Genomic DNA, 19,848 nt, shown 5'->3' with positions numbered 1-19,848 from the left:
CTCCCTTGGAAGGATGGCTGCCTCCGCTGTTGGTTGCCGAAACCCTCGGCGTCTCCGAGACAGTATGGGCGTCCCCGTCTGCCATGCTTCTTCCTGAGGCCTCCTAGGGCACGCGCACGCACGCTGCCTACGTTTTTGAATATGTCATGGCGGGAACCTCGGGGGCGGCCCCACCGCATGACGTCAGTACCTCCGGGTATTTAAACCTCCGCTTCGATCCAATACGAGTTAGCAAGGACTTCGGTTTTGCTACTCTGACCGCTTCTAAGCTGCTCACTTGGATTCCTCTCTACCCTCTGGAATATCTCGCTCCTACGGAAGCTCTGGATACCCGCTCCTCGGGGGCGTCTCGCTTCTACCTGCCCTTTGGGGTTCAACTGCCTAACCTTAAGGACACCCGCTCCTCGGGGGTCCTGTCTGCTTTCTTTCAGGAACCCTCGGCGTTCCTAGGTACTCGCTCCTCGAGGGCCTTTTCTACTCAGGGTATCCTGCACCTCGGCCCACGGGTTCTTCTCTTCATTCTACTACCGAAGGAAGTTTATCAGCACTGCCACTCTGTGAGTATCACTACACTCCAGCTCTTCCTATTCCACCCTTCAGGTTCATGGCCTATCCCGCGCTGCGGAACACTACTGGACCTTTGCTACATCTGGGTGAGACCATCTACTACAGAGACTGTCTGAGCTTACTGTGATATCGCTGGACTACAGTACTGTCCGTTCCTTGGGCAAGATTCAAACTTAGCAACAGCAGTATAATAAAGCTTTCTTTTCCTCAGTGTCTGCTTCCTAAGAGTCTAGCCAATCGTTGTGGTTTCCCAGGGGGCCCCTCCCCTTGGGAGGAGTCATCGCCAATTAGACCAAGACTTCACAAATATGCCACAAACCCAACACTTTCAAGTGAGGTTGGTTTGGTATCAGTGGCTCAGAACTTGGTTTTGTCCCCGAGTTCAGTATCACCGTTTATTGATTAGACTCCTAGACCCATGGTGGTGACTCCACTCACTTTGAGATTTATTGTCTCACCATGGGAAATTAATATCAAAATGTTCCACTAATATTTCCTCGTCACAAAAACTTCAAGGGAATTATCAGTTACATGGGGAACAGCTTAGTGAACATGGTGATAGAATTTCTAAGCTGGAAAATGAGGTCCAAGAAGTTTGTTCTCTTAATCTTTCTCTGGTTAAAGAACAGATGTCCCTTTCAAGACGTATGCAATATCTGGAGAATCAGGAGAGACACCTGAATCTTCCTTTTCTTAACTTTCCTAGGATGATGGGAGAGCTACCTAGAACATAGGACATATCTTGAAATTTTCTATGTTTCTGAGCAGAATATCCCTGCATTTAATAAAGTTTATTTTCTTCCTGTTGGCTCACAAAGGTCTCAAAATTCTCCTATTTCATTAGATATGTCTAATCTGACCAATGTTCTAGAAAATTCTCATGTTGAAGTTTCTGAATGATTAACTCTTTCAGTGTCTTTTTTTTTTCTCTGAGTCAGATTTAGGCATTGATATGAGAATGTATTTTCGCAATTTAAATGTTAATTTTCTAGGACAGTCTATAAGAATTTTTCTGGATTTAGCTAGATCCACCCAGGAAAGGAGGAAAAAGCTTTTGATTACGAGACCCGATGTTTTGGCTTTGGGTGTTTTCTTTTTATTAAGGTATCCCTGTAAATGACTTATTAAGTATATCCAGGATTGTTAAGTTTTCTTTGCTCTTGATCACTTATGTTCCTTCTTAGATTCTAGAAATTTGACTGTTGAATCCCAAATTGAGTCTTCTGGAGATGTATAGTAAGTTTGTGGCAGGTAAAATCATGTAATAGCTATTTTCATTTTTTTTTTTAATTTCCTTATCTCACTCTATTTTCTGCTGTTCTCCCTTTCCTAGTTGCTTATTTTAATGTGCAGAAGAAAACATGTTTTGTGTTTTTCTTTTGTATTTAGATTCAATATATAATGTTTCTTTTTTTTCTCTATTTTTCACAGAGTTGTTCATTGACCAACTTTGTAAGATTGTAAATTCGTAAATAAAAAAAAAAAGTTTAAAGGGACAGGGCTGATATGCTCCGTTTGAAAACAAGGGACATTTATTTTGCAGTTAGTGCTTAATATGTTAGAGTTGCAGATTGCAGCTATCCGGATGAACTTGGCTGCTTTTGAACTGCCTTTGCATGTTTTAGTTTGCGTGTCTTTACTGTTGCTCGGTGCCTGGGTGTCGCCCGTGGCTTTGTGGCCACATGGTAGCCCTAAATATTTTTTTGAAAATATAAGGGAAAGATCCATAATAACCACAATCTGCAAGTCATGCTTTGTATAAGCTCTTTCTTTTTTTGTATCTTTTCCTTAAATCTCCATTTATGAGAAAAAGAAAGCCCCCCCTGGAATTTAGCTTACTGTCTTTAACCAGTCCAATATTCCATATTAAAGACCCAGTTGCTGAGGTCCTTCTCTACCTGTCTTCAGCAAGCATCTAGTTCTTCAGCCTGTAAACATTTTGAATCTGTCAACATTGTGTTTGTCTGAAGAGACAGCCAGGGATCAGTACCAGGAATGAAATAGGGCAGACTAGATGAGCCTTAGGGTCCTTATCTGCTATCATATTCTCTGTTTCTGTGTTTGTGGTTGAGAGCTCCCTCTGTAGGATCCTCTTTGGCTCACTCGTGAAGTTTGCTTTGCCTTCAGTGGTTACCTGAGAGTTTCGCTGGTTGTGCCAAGGATCTCTGATGGGGATCTGGTGAACATCCGGCATCAATGGCTGCTGAGGATCAGTGCGCTTTGATTTTCCTGGTTTACACTGGAAGGTGCTGGGAGTTTGCTGCAAGGGTCGATGGATGAGGCTGTGGCTGGAATTGTTTACTGGAAGAAATTTCTAGAATCACACCCTTTATTTCTTCCTCAGAGCCTTTGATAGCTTTGGCAGTTAAAATGGGTACCTTATTCCCTGCCGCAAATTCCCTGGCTTTATATATAACGAGAAATCGTATGGTGCGGCACCGGGGACCGATTCTGTTTTCAAGGAGCCTGTTTCACTGACTGAAATTACTTTAGAGACTTCATGGAAGATGATGGCCTATAGTGAATATGCAGTTAATGGAAAACATGTTGATATTCAATCTGATTTGAAAAAAAAAAAAAAAACCCAGAAGGAAATTGTTCTACATCAGACAATTGCTCTGCAGGAAATGGAAATCAGATTTGAGGATTTAAAAAGCAAGACTATGGGGACAGTAGCAACAGCTTCTTATCTGATTGAGGACAATGTTTTTCTTCAGAAGAAAACAAAAAATTTAGAGAATCTTGTTAAGATTAGGAGTTTAAGAATTATTAATTTTCAAGACTTGATTCTGTTTTTCCTATTGAGTTATTGCCATTTTTTTAGTAGAAGTATTGGGACTAGTTAATGATTTGCTACCACCCATTATTAAGTTTTGCTATTTACTTAATTCTGAAGTGTGTTTTAAAAAAGTGATTAAAGAAGCTCCAGTTGTGAAATCGCCAAAGATTTCAACTCCTGTGAGGACTAAGAATGCAGATTTGTTGATTTCTGTGGCCTTCCTTCTGTTTTCAGTGTCTAGGTCTACATTATTAATAACTTGTTCACGCCATTTAATCTAGAGTTTAGTTTAAAAGATATATTTTGTATGTAAAGGTGAACAATCTTTTGGTCAGCAAAGTAAAATCTTTCTGGATAGGACTGAATCTACACAGGTCAGGCAGATAATTTATAGACATATATGTCAAGAAACATTACATACCATTGGTCTCTCTGCTTAAAGGTACCTGGCCAAGTGTAACATTATCTGTTAAGATCAATATTGTATCTTTTTTTTTTTGTTCTGCATCAGCTGAAGCATCAGGAACAAGAAGACCCAGCCTTTACCAGTTCTCCTCCATTACATTTTCTCCTTGAGAAGCTGAAATCATTGTTGCAGCGGTTTATTTTCTCATTGGCCTTTTTTATTTTTATATAAAATGATTTTTTTTTTTTTGTACACCTAACATGGTTTTTGTTTTCAGTTTTCTTTTTACTGTTAATTGTAAGTTTGGATCTCTTTTTAGGTGGCCTTTCTTTTGCTGAGAGCCAATTGTGTATAACTGTGAGCATATATGCATATGCTTTTTTGTGTTGTTTAATTTATTCTTTCAAATAAGACGTAGCATTTGTCATTGAAATCTGAAAGCAAAAAAAAAAAAAAGGAAATGAATTAAGCAAAAATAATTGTGTATAATTAGTTTGTTTTATTTAACAGGGGCAATAACCAGATATAACTTTTAAGAGATTATCGGAATTGGTAAATTGGGAATTTGAAAATATTCTTTTAAGTTTAGTCAGATTTGCCATTTGGCCTACATCAATGTGGGACAGTGGTGATGGGGCAAGGGGTAAAAGCTCTCACAAACAGTAGGATGGTGGACTCAGTAAATAACTGGAATAAACAGACTTTTCTAAATTTATTATGCAGGCGTGCAAAATCTCCACCTTGCATCTGTGATTATGATCTTATTGCACTTGGCTGTGAGTTGTCTTTAGATAAGAGCAGAGGCAGTGTGCCATGCTAAGTGGGTTTCTCCTTTTTTTATGCGCTGTCTTCTTACATTCAGTGAGCTCACAGATTTGGGTACAAGGTGGGACTAATATATAATAGCACCGTGACCTTTGTCCTGTGACTTTCCTAGAAGTGAAGGTCAGGTATAGAGTCCATTATGATGGAACAGAAATACTGATGAAATCTCAGAATTTCACGGCTCTCAAATTTTCTCTCATAGCGTGCATGCATCTTTCATTGAAACACAGATTTGACTTGGTAGAATGTCTTTTCCCATATTCAATTTGTGCAGCTTTTTGACTTTGTTCAGCCTGGCCAATGGGTTATAGATGTTGTGAGTGAAATAAAATACACCTGTGAGTGTATATTTTTAGTGATTACTTACGTAGTCAAAAATACAAACAGAAAAGTATTGGGAAAGGAGAATAATATGGAGAGTAGGGATGTGAATCATTGTTATAACGAATTGAAATATCGTACAATATTTCTTAAGTTATATATCGGTTACAACAAGAACCGAACACTTTTTCCCCTGAATTTTCGTGAAAATTGTTTTTGGGTTAGTGCGCGCTAACAAAAAAACATTTATTTTTATCATTTTTTGTTACTAAAAAAAAATGCCAATCCACGGGAAGACAAGATTTTCCCACGGCCACCCAAATCCGAAAATGATCGGGCACCCGATGCATATCCCTAATGATCCCTATGATCCCTAATCATAATTCCTCTGGTAACCATGTCTAAAAAAGATATAACTGAGCTGGAAAAGATAGAGAACGGTGACCAAAATGATAAAGGTCATGGAATGGCTCCCCAATGAGGAAAGGCTAAAGAGGTTAGGGCTGTTTAGCATGGAGACGAGATGGCTGAGGGGGATATGATAGAGGTCTATAAAATCATAAATGAAGTGGAATGGGTAAATGCAAATGATTTATTATAAATATTTATATTCCGTTTATATCAAGATAATGTGCTAAGCAGATGACAATTATTAAATAACAGAAAAATATACTTACAGATCATATTCAAAATAAAACAACAATAAATACAAGACAATTAAGAGCAATTGAAATAATAGAAATTGAACATTAAAAAAAATTGGTTGTTTGGCATTTTAAAATATAAAAAGACTAGTAGACACTCCATGAATTACTAGGTAGCACATTTTAAACAATTCGTAGAAAATATATTTTCACTCAGTGCATGATTAAGTGCTAGAATTCATTGCCAGATGATGTGATAAGGGCTGGGTTTAAAAACAAATATGGACAAGTTACTATAGGAAAAATCCATAACCATTACTAACCATAAGAACATGCCATACTGGGTCAGACCAAGGGTCCATCAAGCCCAGCATCCTGTCTCCAACAGTGGCCAATCCAGGTCATAAGAACCTGGCAAGTACCCAACCAGGTAGACTTGGGGAAGGCCACTACTTATCACTGAGTGTAAGCATCATGGAATCTATTTACTATTTGGGATCCTGCCAGGTACTTGACGTGGATTGGCCCCTGTTGAAAACAGTATACTGGGCTTGATGGATCCTTGGTCTGACCCAAGATGGTGGTTTTGATGATTTTATGTCTGACACCTTTGAGAAGAAAAAAGTCCAGGTATAGACTTCTCCATTTCTCACAATTTTCAGACATCTGAACATTGTGATTACCAGATTATAGGGCAGGTTTATATTTGAGGTCCTAGATTGTCTTTCTTTGGCCCATCTCTGCTTGTGAGCGGTCATTGCATTGTCTAGTCTTCTAACGTTGATAACAGTTAGAAAAGTACAAGAGCAAATGATTAGGCATATAGATTGTGTTTGTAGCAAATACTAGGGTTGGAGTAGGCCTTACTAGTGGAACCCAAAACAGTCTCTTTTGATGTTTTTTTTCCTTCCCAGATTCCCGTGGTATTTCTAATGGCCTTTCTAGACTGTTTGGAGAGTGGCTATGGAAAATACAGAAATCCATATCACAACCAGATCCATGCAGCAGACGTCACGCAGACGGTTCACTGCTTCCTGCTGCGTACAGGCATGGTGGTATGTACTTTGCAGTGGAGGGGCCCATGGGGAGGATGGAGGGCATTTGTGCATTGCTTCTTGCTATGTACAGACATGATGGTATGTACCCTGTGGTGGGGAATGTCTAAGAGTAGAAGACATTAATACACTGCTTCCTGCTGTGCTTTGCTGTGGTGGTATTTACACTGTAGTGAGGCAGCTTGAGTGTAAGGGAAGAGTGCTACACTCCTCCTTGCAGTGTACAGACGGGGTTGACTTCTTCAAGGCCATTCGTAGAGCATAGGTTCTAGTGAAAAGGCTAGCTACATCTTTACAAGTATTGAGATGTTAATGAGTTGCGAGAGTGTCCTTGGGGTTACCAGATAGCGCCAGGTTATCAGAAAGAGGCTAAACCACATCTGATTTTACCCTGTTTCATCTGTGTACTCATAGTTCTGACTTTTTTTTTCTTAGAAAATTGTAGCTACAAGTCTGTAGATGCCACAGATCAGAAAAGATGAAGTCAGCCTGACCCTGATGACCTGTTAACCCTATCTCATATGAGTCTGGTTCTCTCCCATCAGCATACAGAGGAACCCTTTGGTCCTCACCTGTTCTGAAGCAAAGTTACAGCCTGCTTCCTCCCTAAAATGATACATTAGAACAGCCCATTATTCAGCCTCTGTGGTGCAAAGGTTTATTTTTCACCCTCCAATCATGCATTTCTTTGCATGAGAGTACATTGTACACAGATAAGAGAGCATAGCTAATCCAGCAAACTGGCTGCTGTGGTTTTTTGTTTTGTTTTTTCCAAATTTCCTGTTCTCATGAGTGCTCACTTTATGTGATGACGAGGTCAGTAATTTACAGGTTCACTGAAAGGTCACAATGTAAGCTGTGTGACTGGGGAACACTGCAGGCCAAGAAGTAGCCAGACTGGAACCAGTAGACTACAACTTTCCAGAAAGCAGCTGGGTCAATGTCAGCAGGTGGCTGAATACCATCCTACAAATCCATGGAGACCTGTGCTGCAGCCTTACTAGTTTTAATAGCTATTTAGATTGTTTCATAGTTTGGTGGTCAGACGTGGGGAAGTAGAGTTGATTAAATATAGGAACTTGTATGTTCATCTACCCAGGATAGACAACAAAAACTGAATTGTTTTATTTTATGCATCACTTAGACCTTTTTGCATTAAGCGATCAATACATTTTAATAAATGTAAAAAATGTAAATTGGATAAGGAACAATATCCTTCAAGTTCTCAAGCTTCTAGGACTGACAGCTAGGATATATGTTAGCAATATGGACAGGAAAACTGGGAGGACTGGGTGAGCCAGTTGCTCATTATCTGCCATTATCTACTACGGCAATGTAATCCTGATCTCCAATCCTTCTGGCAGAAGGGGTTCACTATTTGGATGCTCCTGAGACCCATAGTAACTCAGCACAGTCCTGGTGGTTTGTCTAATTAAGGTTAGAAGCAAGTGCTTTGGGCCTTCGAAGATCAGGATCATTGTCCAGTAAATAAAGGTCTTCACACATTAGGCAGTAGATCCAAGTGAGCAAAGGTTTACTGATGCAAAAAGTGACTAAGATGACAAAAATTACGTCTAGAATTATAGTCCAGTGCAAAGCACAAGCAGTCATAACTGCAAGTTCCCAGGCCTCTCTTCTCTACAGAACTTCCCTAGAACCTGATATAGGATTTTCTGTTGCTCCTCTCTTCCGGCTGGGATGGTAGCATTCCAGTGGCTACAGATGCGGGACTCTGAGTAGATGTAGGTAGCAGATAATTTCTCCTGGCTCACTGGATAATTAGACCTTTTTCTTTGTGCTCATGAAAGAGGAAGGCTGATATTTTCCTTTCCTTTCCAACTCCAAGCTCTTTCCAGAGAGCATTCCAGTCCCTTTCTTCAACTCCCCTCTCAACTCCTACTCCCACATAACTACTCCCTTTAGCATTTTTTTTTGGGGGGGGGGGGGCACTTTTATATAATTTTATATAATTTTGAAACCCTCTCTCATTTGGTGATTCCATTCGATAGGGCAAATTATTTTAGAGACGCAGTCCCTAACAGTGCTACCCCGTCCATACTCTATAGATCGAACAATGAAATAGTTAAAGTTAAATAAATTTTAAAAAAGCTGGTTTTAGATCTGCTGGTTCCACCTTCTTCCCATAGCGGTGATCAAAGAGCAATAGATGCCTGAGCTGCCTTCTGACTAGTCCCCAGCCCAGGGATTTAAAGGAAAAGAGAGCTTGTGCAAGTCATGCTCAGCCAGGCTTGGGACGTTATATTTTGAATGAGCTGCATAGTACCAAATCTCTCTCTCTCTCTCTCTCTCTCTCTCTGTTTAGAAGGCAGTTGGTCTTTTATATGGTCACACAATTTAACTTTCAGCTTTCCCATTTCTGAATCTCATCTTTCACCAATTTATTTTTGTGGTAAATTAGATTTCTTCCACAGTTTCTCCCTTGAGTGCAGTTGAACGTTGGCGTTTGTATTTCGGCTAATGGACTGCAGCTGGAGCCTGGGAAAGGGTTAAGTTATTCTGACCGGGATTACAGTCCCACCTCCCTGCTTTGATCTCTCTCTCTCTCTCTCTCACTTCTTTTTGTCTTTGCACAGCACTGTCTGACAGAGATTGAGGTTCTGGCCATCCTCTTTGCGGCTGCTATCCATGACTTCGAGCATACGGGCACCACAAACAGCTTCCACATCCAGACCAAGTGAGTGCTATAACTCTGGCGCGGGAGTCGGAGGAGTTGTTTGATAAAGTTATGTTTGTTACAAAGTTTGGAACCCGCCCTGAGCACTGGAATGTTGGGTGGAAAGCAAACAATGCAATACATCAATAAACAAAAAAACCAAAATCATCCGTCATCAGAATTTAGGAATTAGCAAGCCTGTCACAGAACTATATCCAAAAAGAAGAACAAGCCGTACTTGGAAATGCAGGTGCTAGACCATTAATTAGTGTAGTGTCACCCATGATCAGTGTCCTTGACTCCTCCCCCCTCAGGGGATGATTTACAGCCATTACTCAAGAAAATGCCTGTCCTGATTGGGAGTCTGATTTGTACAGTTTTAAAGTAAAATGGATGTTTAAATAACAGCTGAGCCTTGGTGCTTCCTGACACACCTTGCTTTTCCTTTGGAAAGTTGCTCCACCGCACATAGGGGGTCTTAAGATCAGCCAGGGAGTAGCTGCTTGGGCTCCTGAAACAATGCAGCGGCTGGATGAAACTTGCAGCTAACCTACCCTTACCCTGTCGTCAACGATGCTCCTGCGTAAAACTGTCTGCACTGGATGGTGTCACATAGTGCTGCGCTGCACTCAGTCTCGTCTCTTCCCTCAGGTCTGACTGTGCTTTGCTCTACAATGACCGCTCTGTGCTGGAGAACCATCACGTCAGCGCAGTGTTCCGCATCATGCAGGAAGACGAAATGAATATTTTCATCAACCTTACCAAAGATGAATTTGCGTAAGTCATTCCCCTCTTCTGCAGTATGCAGCACCTTTCTTCCATTTCTGCCTACTTTCTCTTAGTTGTGATTTAGTGTGCCCTCCAAGGCTTCAGGTTGCTAAAGACTGTGTAATCCATTGAATTTTAGAGCAGAACAGAGCTGGATTTGGTTACAAAGGATGCATTTTTAAGAATGGATTCAGCTATAGGGTATCCAGGCATGAGCTGGTCAGGCTGGAGTCAGTGGCCGGTGCTGCCTCAGCTCTTCCAGTAGAGGGTGTAAGCATATTCCAGGGAACCATTGAAGCAGATCTGCATAGAAATTGGTAGAAGGGAGTTGGACCGAGGCTAAAAGGAGGGGTTAGTAGAACATTTTTGTGTTGATTGTGGTATAATTTGATATCACATGTGCTGCTATGAAACAATTCCCTGGGCTGATATTTTCCTACAATTCATCCGGAGCCCCATTCAGCCTCGGTATCGCAAGACATTGGGAACCTAGGATGCCCCAGGGAGCTTAGGGATCAGAAGTATTACTCATATTTTACCCAATCATAATCTACTTACAGGGAAAGGAGGTACAATCTAGTAGTTAGAGCACCAAACTACGAGGCAGAAAAAGCTCTTGGATGTGGATTCTAACTTCAGTTCTGCCACGGGCTGTGTGATTCTAGACAAGCCACATTATCTCTGTGTCTGAATTAATCCTACTGTATTTGGATAATAGGGGTGTGCATTGATTTTTTTGGGGGTCTTTATCTGATTTTATTTTCAAAATGGTTCAGGGTGTTTATTTGGGTTTCCTAATTTTGGAATTAGTGCGCGCTATCAGGACTTAGTGCGTGCCAACTGGATGTTAGTGTGCACTAACTGAAAATGTTACCAATAAGTTAAAAAGTGTCAATTGGGGAGCAGTTAGCTAGAGGTATGGTTCTGTATTCTTACTGGCTGCCTCCTTAGTTACTTGTTTGTGTTGCCAAGATTGCAAATTGATGTTTGTAGTGGGATGGACAGTGCCTGGTAACAAGTGAAACAAACAAGTGATGTAATAATAGCATCAAGTTTTAGTCAGCAAAAGCATGTAATACAAATGCATATTTTAAATTCATCAATCCCTTTGTATTTTAGGAAAGGGGCCCTGGCATTTTGGGATATGCATACTCTGAATTTCCCTGGTGTGTGTCTGTTTGGATTGGGTAGGGGTGACTGGTGAGAAGGGAAGTGACTCGGGCGACTGTCAGGCGATGGAATATTGGTGCGTGGAAAATGGGCGCTCATGATTGAGTGCCTGCTGTCCTAATGCACGCCAACCAATGTCTCCAAGGCACCTGATTTAATATTTAAATCGGCTGTCGTGGTAAAAAGGAGGTGCTAGGGGAAATTATGTGTCCCTAAAGTCTCCTCGGCAGCGGGAGCCCAAGAGAGGTGGCTGTCAATGGGTTAGGAAAACGGACACTCAATTTTACGATCATCCATTTTCCTAACTTGTGCACAGCCACAGCACTCGTTAATTAAGCGTCCCTTTTGCTAACCTGACTGCTGGCACCCTTTTTTTTTTTTTTTTTAAAGGTTCTCCTTCTTTTTGTTCCTCCGACTTAATATTGCCACGATATTAAGTCAGAGGAAGTCCTGGTCGGCCTCCAACCTGCCCCATCCCTTTTTCAGGGCCTGGCACTTGTGCATAGCAGCACTTACGCGCGTGGCTGAGCCCTTTGGAAAATGCACGCGCAGGGCCCGGCCGCGTGCATAAGTGCCGGTATTTGCACGCGTGGCCGTTTTTAAATTCTTCCATTAGAGTGTATAGCACTGGATGAAGAGGCAGATATAATTGGCATTTCAGAGGCCTGGTGGAAGGAGGATAACCAATGGGACGTTGTAATATCAGGGTACAAATTATATCAAAATGAAAGTATGGATCAAATTGGTGAAGGGGCAGCACTATATATTAAAGAGGTCCTTAAGTCAAACAGGATAAAAGGTCTGCAGGAAACAAAATGCACTGCACAATCCTTATGGATAGAAATTCCAGGTGAAAAGGAGGATAAAATAGCATTGGGGGTGGAGTACTGTCCACCTGAGCAGAATGAACAGGCAGACAATGAAATGCTAACAGAAAATGGAGAAGCTAACCAAATTAGCAACACAGTAATAATGGGTGATTTCAATTACCCTGGTATTAACTGGGTAAATGTCTCATCAGGACATACCAGGGAAGCAAAGTTCATAGATGAAATAAATGACTGCTTTATGGAGCAGCTGGTACATGAACTGACAAGAAGCGGAACTATTTTTATTTAAAGGTCCCTGGGTTACTTAGGCATTTATTGCATCTTCACTATCAGGTTGCCCTAACTTCCTTGTTTTGTTTGTATCCTTCGAAGATGCATCATTGCAAACCCTGCGCTTCTGAGCGACTTGTCTGCTTTCCCCTATCATCTAGTTTAAAAGCTGCTCTATCTGCTTTCAAAGGTTAGCGCCAGCAGCCTGGCTCCACTTTAGTTAAGGTGGCGCCCATCCCGTTGGAAGAGGCTCCCCCCTTCCCCAGAATGTTCCCCAGTTCATAACAAATGTAAAACTCTCTTTCCTTGCACCATCGTCTCATCCTTACATTGAAACTCCGGAGCTCTGCCTGCCTCTAGGGGGTTCTGTGCATGGAACAGGAAGCATTTCTGAAAATGCAACCCTGGAGGTTCTGGATTTCAGTTTCCTTCCTAAGAGCCTAAATGTAGCCTCCAGAACCTCCCTCCAGCAGTTTCCTTTATCATTGGTACCCACAGTTGACTCCTCCCCTCACTCTTTAAATCTTATCTAGGTGGCGCATAAGGTCTGCTTCCTTTGCACCAGGCAGGCAAGTTACCAAGTGATCCTCATACCCACCAGCCTCCCAGCTATCTACATTTTCTAATCATCGAATCACCCATTATAGCAGCTGTCCTAACCCTTCCCTCCTGGGCACATGGCCCTGGAGACCCATCCTCATTCAGGAGGATAAGGCAACATCTAAAGGGCAGGTCCTAGCTACAGGATCACTTCCTGCACACCTAGGTGGTCCATCTGGTGACTTTGCTCCTCCAAAGCAGCACAAGTGTTGCTTGACTAAAGTTGGGACTGCTCTACTATGTTCCTGAAGGGTCTACTCTATATTCCTCTCAGAATTGCCTCAGTTCCTCCAGGTCTGCCGCTCTGGCCTCTAGAAATGGGACTTATACTTTGAGAGCCAAGAGCTCTTTACACCGAGTGCACACAGGCAACACCTCACCAACAGGTAGACAATCATACATACGACACTTAGTGCAAAAGACTGGATTGCCTCCCCACTCATTGCTGGACTTCTGTCTGCACCTTAGTGTTATCAAAATGCAGGCAGGGATCAAGGCCCAAACGCATACACACTGAAAGAAATCACTTACCCGTTCTAGCTTTTAATCAAGGCACACACACTAAAGATTGCTATACCTCACAATGTCATCTCCCCAAGCAGTACTCACTGATTCTCTTCAGCCACCAGCAAAATCTTCTGCTCTCAATCAGGCTGATACAGTACAGTGCGCTCTGGTGGAGCGCACTGTTAACCCGCGTTTGGATATAAACAAAAGCAATATTTTGATAAGCACATTAATTATACAAGGCCACTTATGAGAATGACCCAAGAAGATAGAGAAAAAAAAGTATTTATATTGATATGTCGTCGATGATTTCTCTTAAAGCAATTATATGAGTTCCGATCCATCACTTGGCCCCCTTCAAGCAAGTAAAGCAACTTCAGTTGGTTGTTTCCTGCTGAAAGTAGGGGTTGTCTCTCCCAGGAGGTTGAGGGCTTCAGCGCTGGGGTCAGATCTGTTCGTGGTCTCTTCCATCTGTTCCATTTTTCCTGCCTGCCTGGCTTACTTTTATAGGGCATCAGAGGACACATGAATGGCTCTTTCTTCGTTGTCCCTTACAAATAAGCCAACTCCAGAAGAACAGAGGAGCTCAGGGGCTGAATGTCTTTACATTTTACTGAAGTAAACTATAGTTCCTCATTCTCTGATAAAGAAAGTCTTGCTGTTAGAAGCAATTAACTATAAAAGTTCAAAGAATTTCCTTATCTCTGGTCTGCAGAAAACTATGCAGAGGTTCCCAATAAGAAGGCACATACATCTACATAATATGTTAAAAGCCGCTTTCTATCACATTTGCATCTTTTACTGCTTGTTAGTGAGACATCCCTTCTGAACAGACAGCCTCACATAACTTCCTCTTTGACCACAGCAAGCAAAAAGGCCTCATACAACATTTTCTCTGAATACAATATGTGGCATTTCCATAGTCATTTATTGCTTAAGCAATGCACTTAATTTTTTTTAATGTGTATTTAAGCAAAAGCAATGCAACAATAATTATTTCTTCACCATATGTAAAGCAATGTTATCTCATATATGCAATTCTACTGTTCTCTTTTAAGCATAGCAGATTCATATATATCACTTAACGGCGTCCATTTTACGTATGGGGCTAGATACGATCCCTGCGAGCCTCGTGTAGGTGTTTTGTGACCCACTGTCCCTTAATATTCTAATACAAACTTCTTCTCTACAGACATGGCACATCTCTTCTAATTGCTATCTGAGTGAATTAAATGAAAATACCTGTGGAGAAAGCATAATAACTTACTCATAATTGTTGTTTCTGGAGGTAGCATTTGTATGGATATAGACAGCCCACCTGCTTCCCCTTGTCTGAAGCATAAGTTATCATAAGAGCATAAGATTTGCTATGCTGGATCAAACTAAAGGTCCATCAAGCTCAGTACAGAGGCATAGTGAGGGTCTCTGGCACCCAGGGACCAATGCATTTGTGTTCTCTCCCCCCCATTACTGACCAGCACATCACCACACGGCACCACCATGCGGGGTCTCTCTTCACTAGGGAGATGAGGGAACCCTCCCAGTGCATCCCCATAGGGCACTGCCATACAGGGCCAGTGCTAACTTTTTTTGCAGCCCTGTGCAAACAATTACTGTGATGGCTCCTCATTTTTTTGTTTTTGTTTACATTTAATTTGTATTCTTTCTCTAGTCAGGATCAGTGCAAGGGTATTAGGTACCCTAAGTGAATCTTACAGCTTTGTGCCCAGCCTTCCCCCCCCCCCCCCCCCCCATACACACACACACATGGCCCTCTCCACACACCATTTTGAATTATGCATTTATAATATGATTTTACATGAAAAAGGACATTCAAAGTACAGTCTCTTGAAATAAAAACATTACAACAGCAGGTATATTTTATTTACATACATTGCTGTGGTGTCAACCAGAAAACCCTACATAAAAGCCAAAAAGACCCTTAGAAAACATATGGTATTAGGTGCTATTGTAACGCATGTTGAATGTGGGCTTGGTCCTCAGTAAGCCATGAGCAATCTAAATTACGATGGTGTTATTTTGACGTTTCCGAATGATGGTATATAAAACTCATTAAATATAAATAAATAAATAAATCTCCCCTTCCAGAACAGCACTAACTACCAGCACTCAAATAGTTACAACCCTATGAAAAGGTGACCCTGCAAACATTACACCAGGCCCTAAAATACCAGTATATCTCCTACAAGGAAAACAGAAAAACCAAGCTTCTATAGATCCCTACATAGAAATGACATGTTAGCAGAATACCTAACCTCAATCACACATGCAGAACAGAGACAAACCCTTACCAAATACAGAATAAAGTGACCATAAAGTGTAAATGGACATAAACTGAAATGGAAACCGCAGCATGTCAGACTCTGTATTTAGTGCACCTATGGAAAACCAGAAACATCATCATTACTCAGAAAACATCAAACAAAATAAAGAAATATAAAGCATCAATCATAATAGTAAAACCATATTAATAAAAATAGTATTTCAAAACGGCAAATGAACAGAATAACATCCAATAATTAAAAACTCATATCTTTTAATTTTCCAAACTCAATGCAATATTTTGAAACAGATCACATCATTCACAGCATACACATCAAATAAAACCAGATTAATTAAAATCAATAAGGATAAAAAAAATCGCACACTCTCCATACCTGTGAACTTTTGGCTTCCGGTCAACCTGAGATTGTAGTGGGAGGGAAAGGGAGGTGCACAAACTTTCTCCTCTCTCATATACACACATGTTCATCCTTATGCTCACACAGACACAAAAAAATGCTCTTTTCAAACACACACACTCACACATAATAGATCCCTTTCTCAGGCGTGCACACCACTGGCTCCCTCTCACTCTCTAAGGCACAAGCTCGCTGGCTTCACTCCCTATCCTCCACACACACACACTCTCACTCACTCACAGGCTGGTTTCACATACGCACACTCACTCTCAGGCTGGTTCTACTTCCTCTCCTTCAGTGAGGCCTGCTGGGTGTGATGGGATCTCCTGGCAGCTGCAGGCTTTCTCCTTTTCTGCCACGGGGCGGGATGGGATCCCCCGGAAGCTGTAGGCGGCATCCTCCACTACTGCCGCCGGGCAAGATGGGTTCTCTTTGTGGCCATGGGAACTTTTCTTGGCTGGACGGGATGGGATCTACAGCCTACAGCCCCCTACAGCCAAGCGCCCAGGGGCCTTGGCCCTCATGCCCCCCCTCCCTTGCCTCGCTACTGGCCTAGCATCCTGTTTCCAATAGGTCACAAATACCTGGCAGAATTCCCAAAGATCATTAGATTTCATGCTGCTTATCCCAGGGATAAGCAATGGATTTCCTCAAGTCCACCTTAATAATGGTTTATGGACTTTTCTTCCAGGAACTTGTCCATTTTTAAACCCAGTTACATTAACAACTTTCAGCATATCCTCTGGCAATGAATTGCAGAGCTTAATTAGGTGTAGATTTGTAAATAGGAGAAATTCAAGCGTTGGGATCGGGACCAGTTCTAGTGAACTGGCACCTTGTACAAAACTGAAATTGGGTGCCCCCCTGATGGCAGCTCTGGAACAGTACTCCCTCCTTCAGTGGTGGAAGTGATTCTGGCATAGTATACCCATCTCCCCTACCACCCCACACATTTGCCTTACCAACTACCCAGCACCAGTATTCCCTTTGCCCTGCCCTCTTTCCTCCTGCCCACAGTGCCCGACATACCCCTCTCTCCCTCTTCCCCCCCTCAGCATTCTCCTTTCCTGCCAAGCAGCATTCCCTTTTATTCTCAGATCCCCTCCTCTCTGCAGACTGATCCTTCATCTGTCACCACAGACGGAAGCCTCCTTTCTCCTGCACAGTGTTCCTGAGTTTCCTGCTTGTAGATATCATATGGAAGGGTGCAGGAGGGAGGGGTCAGCAACGCCCCCTTGAGCATGGGTGTCTTGTGCAGCTGCACATGTCACACACTCCAAAAGCCACCCCTGTTTGTAGCACCACACTAGAGCTCCTGCAATCATCAGTGGGGACCCGTGAAATATTACCTTCATTGAACATCTGTTTATAGGTAAAGTCATTATCTCCCTCTTCCTGTTTACCTACATTTAGTAAATAGTGAGGTCCATTTTCAGCTGCTGTGCGGCTTGGCTAGTTAGCTGGATAAATATTTCCCACTAACTAGCAGGGTATATTCAGCAGTGCAGTTGCGCTGCTGAGCTGAATGCACCCATCTACATTAAAGTTAGCCGGTTATGTGTAACCGGCTAACTTTAGGACAGCCCTGCAGCCCAACCAGAGTTATCTGCATTGGTTAAGCAGTTAACTCCGATCATCGGAGATAGTTACATAACTTTGCGGCTAACTCTGGCCTGCCCCGATACGCCTCCCGCCCACCTCCACACTGCCTCCAAATTACATGGCTCAATTCTAGCGGCATAATGAGTTATGCCGCTAGAATTTAGCCGCATGCAGCTTCAAGTATCGCCGCTTGCCATTTAAACGGTAAATGTTTCAGTTATCTGTCTAAATGGCGTCTGAATATCGGCCTCAGTATTGTCATAATTATTATCAATAAAAATAATAATACTGAGTTCGATATTTAAAAGGGATTGTCTGAGTAGTGTTTGAGTTACCTAGGCAAACTCCAGGTTTTAAGTTCCCCACCCCGTAGCAGCAAAGTTTTAGCCGGGTAAGTCATTACCCAGATTCAGTCTGGTCGGTGAATAAAACTTCCCTAAATTTACCCGGCTAAGTTCTGCTGAATATCTGACTAAAGTTACTTGGGCAAACTTTCCTGCTCCCTGACTTGCTCAATATCAATTTCATAAATAGTAAGTATTATGTCATCTGTTTACCCTTTGAAAATTGTCTTCAGGCACCAACATTGGAAGAATGATGTCATGAAGTCACTTGAACAGGGTCCTGCTGAGTGACTTGGCTGTAGTTCTCCTTTCTTGCCACTAGAAGGGGCACATCGACACGCTGAGCTCCACAGCCACCGCATTTAAGATTGTGCCCGAGGCCATTTGTTAATAGCAGGACTTTGCACTCATCCAGTTAATAGAGTACATAAAACAGAAATTGCTTTGCTAATTGCTGCTTGTCTGGCAGAACTGTTACTGTGTTGTGTCTTTCTTCACGGGGGGGGGCGCAGAGAGCTGCGGTCGCTGGTGATCGAGATGGTGCTGGCCACAGATATGTCGTGTCATTTCCAGCAGGTGAAGACCATGAGATCATCGGCTCAACAGCTAGAGACGTGAGTAGCCCGGAGTGTGCTTTGTCTGTCGCAGACAGACGTGAGGGGCGGGAGGAGTAACCCAAGAAAAACAGCAAGACTCTGAGTCAAAGATAGAATGGGGAAAGCGAAGAGAGCAGCTGTCTCGCGGCTACTGCTGCTGTCCCCCAGCAATGTTTCTGTGCTGTAGGCAGCCGTGATCCCTGTAAGCAGGTTCAGAATGGCAGTTTGATCTAGCACAGTCACTGTGTTTGCTATCAGTGACAGTGTTCGTGGAGGCTGATGACTAAATGTCTGTATCGCCTGCACATGCATTATTATGAGCACCTTGGGTGGAGTCCATCATCCTGCCACAACCTGCCTCTCCCCCGGACAATGTTCCTGCCTAGCAGCTTCCTTGTATCATAGATTTTTCCCTCCTTCCATTGGCAGGATCGATAAGGCCAAAGCCCTCTCCCTGCTGCTGCATGCAGCTGACATCAGCCACCCTACCAAACAGTGGACCGTGCACAGCCGCTGGACCAAAGCTCTTATGGAGGAGTTCTTCAGACAGGTGAGAGGAGGAGCTCTGGCCTGGCAGGTCTCAAGTTTTACGGCCTGGGGTGAGATTTGGCGATTGCATGGTTTGAGCTGGGATGTGACAAGAAAGCCACAGCATTATAACACCTGCACCTGGTTGTTAACATTAACAGCAATAGATAAGACACACCTCGGCCTTTCAAAATTACTTCTGGATATTTTTATTTCTTTTTTTTTATTAGACTACTTTCCAAAGGGAGTGAGGCCTGGGCTGTGAGTGTGTGTGTGTGTGTCCCCCTAATAATTTTCTCCTTCAGCATCCCGTCAACACCAGATTTTTAGGGCGTGTCGAGGGATTAACAGGAGTCAGACATAGGCATTTTATTTTTTTTTTTGATTCTTATGGCATAGTTGTTGTCGTCTAATGACTTCGCTTTGCCTCCATTCTGCATCTGATTTACTCCAAGTTTTTACCACATATTCAGGGGTCGCATGAGGATCATGACTGCCAGGGTGTTTGCTGAGGGAGGGATCGACACGATGATGCCACCTAATTTTTTTTTAGAAATGTTGCCACCCAGTAATTTTGGTTTTCCATCCATTCTATACCTAATTTTCAGGACACGGCAAAGGGGACAGGAGGATTCTGACAAGGGGTAGTTATTTGGGATC

General features: G+C 42.5%; 1 protein-coding gene across 4 annotated transcripts in view; it reads left to right on the top strand.

Annotated features, from left to right (window-relative positions):
• The window catches only part of PDE1B (phosphodiesterase 1B), a 545,540-nt gene that overhangs the window by 459,364 nt on the left and 66,328 nt on the right, over positions 1 to 19,848 (top strand). For all 4 annotated transcript variants that reach the window (XM_029595125.1, XM_029595124.1, XM_029595126.1 and 1 more), the window contains 5 exons: positions 6,457 to 6,597; positions 9,192 to 9,292; positions 9,923 to 10,048; positions 18,577 to 18,678; positions 19,090 to 19,210. In XM_029595125.1, the coding sequence (XP_029450985.1) occupies positions 6,457 to 6,597; positions 9,192 to 9,292; positions 9,923 to 10,048; positions 18,577 to 18,678; positions 19,090 to 19,210 (591 nt within the window). The remainder of the gene's footprint in view (positions 1 to 6,456; positions 6,598 to 9,191; positions 9,293 to 9,922; positions 10,049 to 18,576; positions 18,679 to 19,089; positions 19,211 to 19,848) is intronic.

This window comes from Rhinatrema bivittatum, chromosome 3 (genome assembly GCF_901001135.1).
Source record: "Rhinatrema bivittatum chromosome 3, aRhiBiv1.1, whole genome shotgun sequence".
NCBI classification, from domain to species: domain Eukaryota; kingdom Metazoa; phylum Chordata; class Amphibia; order Gymnophiona; family Rhinatrematidae; genus Rhinatrema; species Rhinatrema bivittatum.
This window is presented reverse-complemented; position numbering and strand designations above follow the sequence as displayed.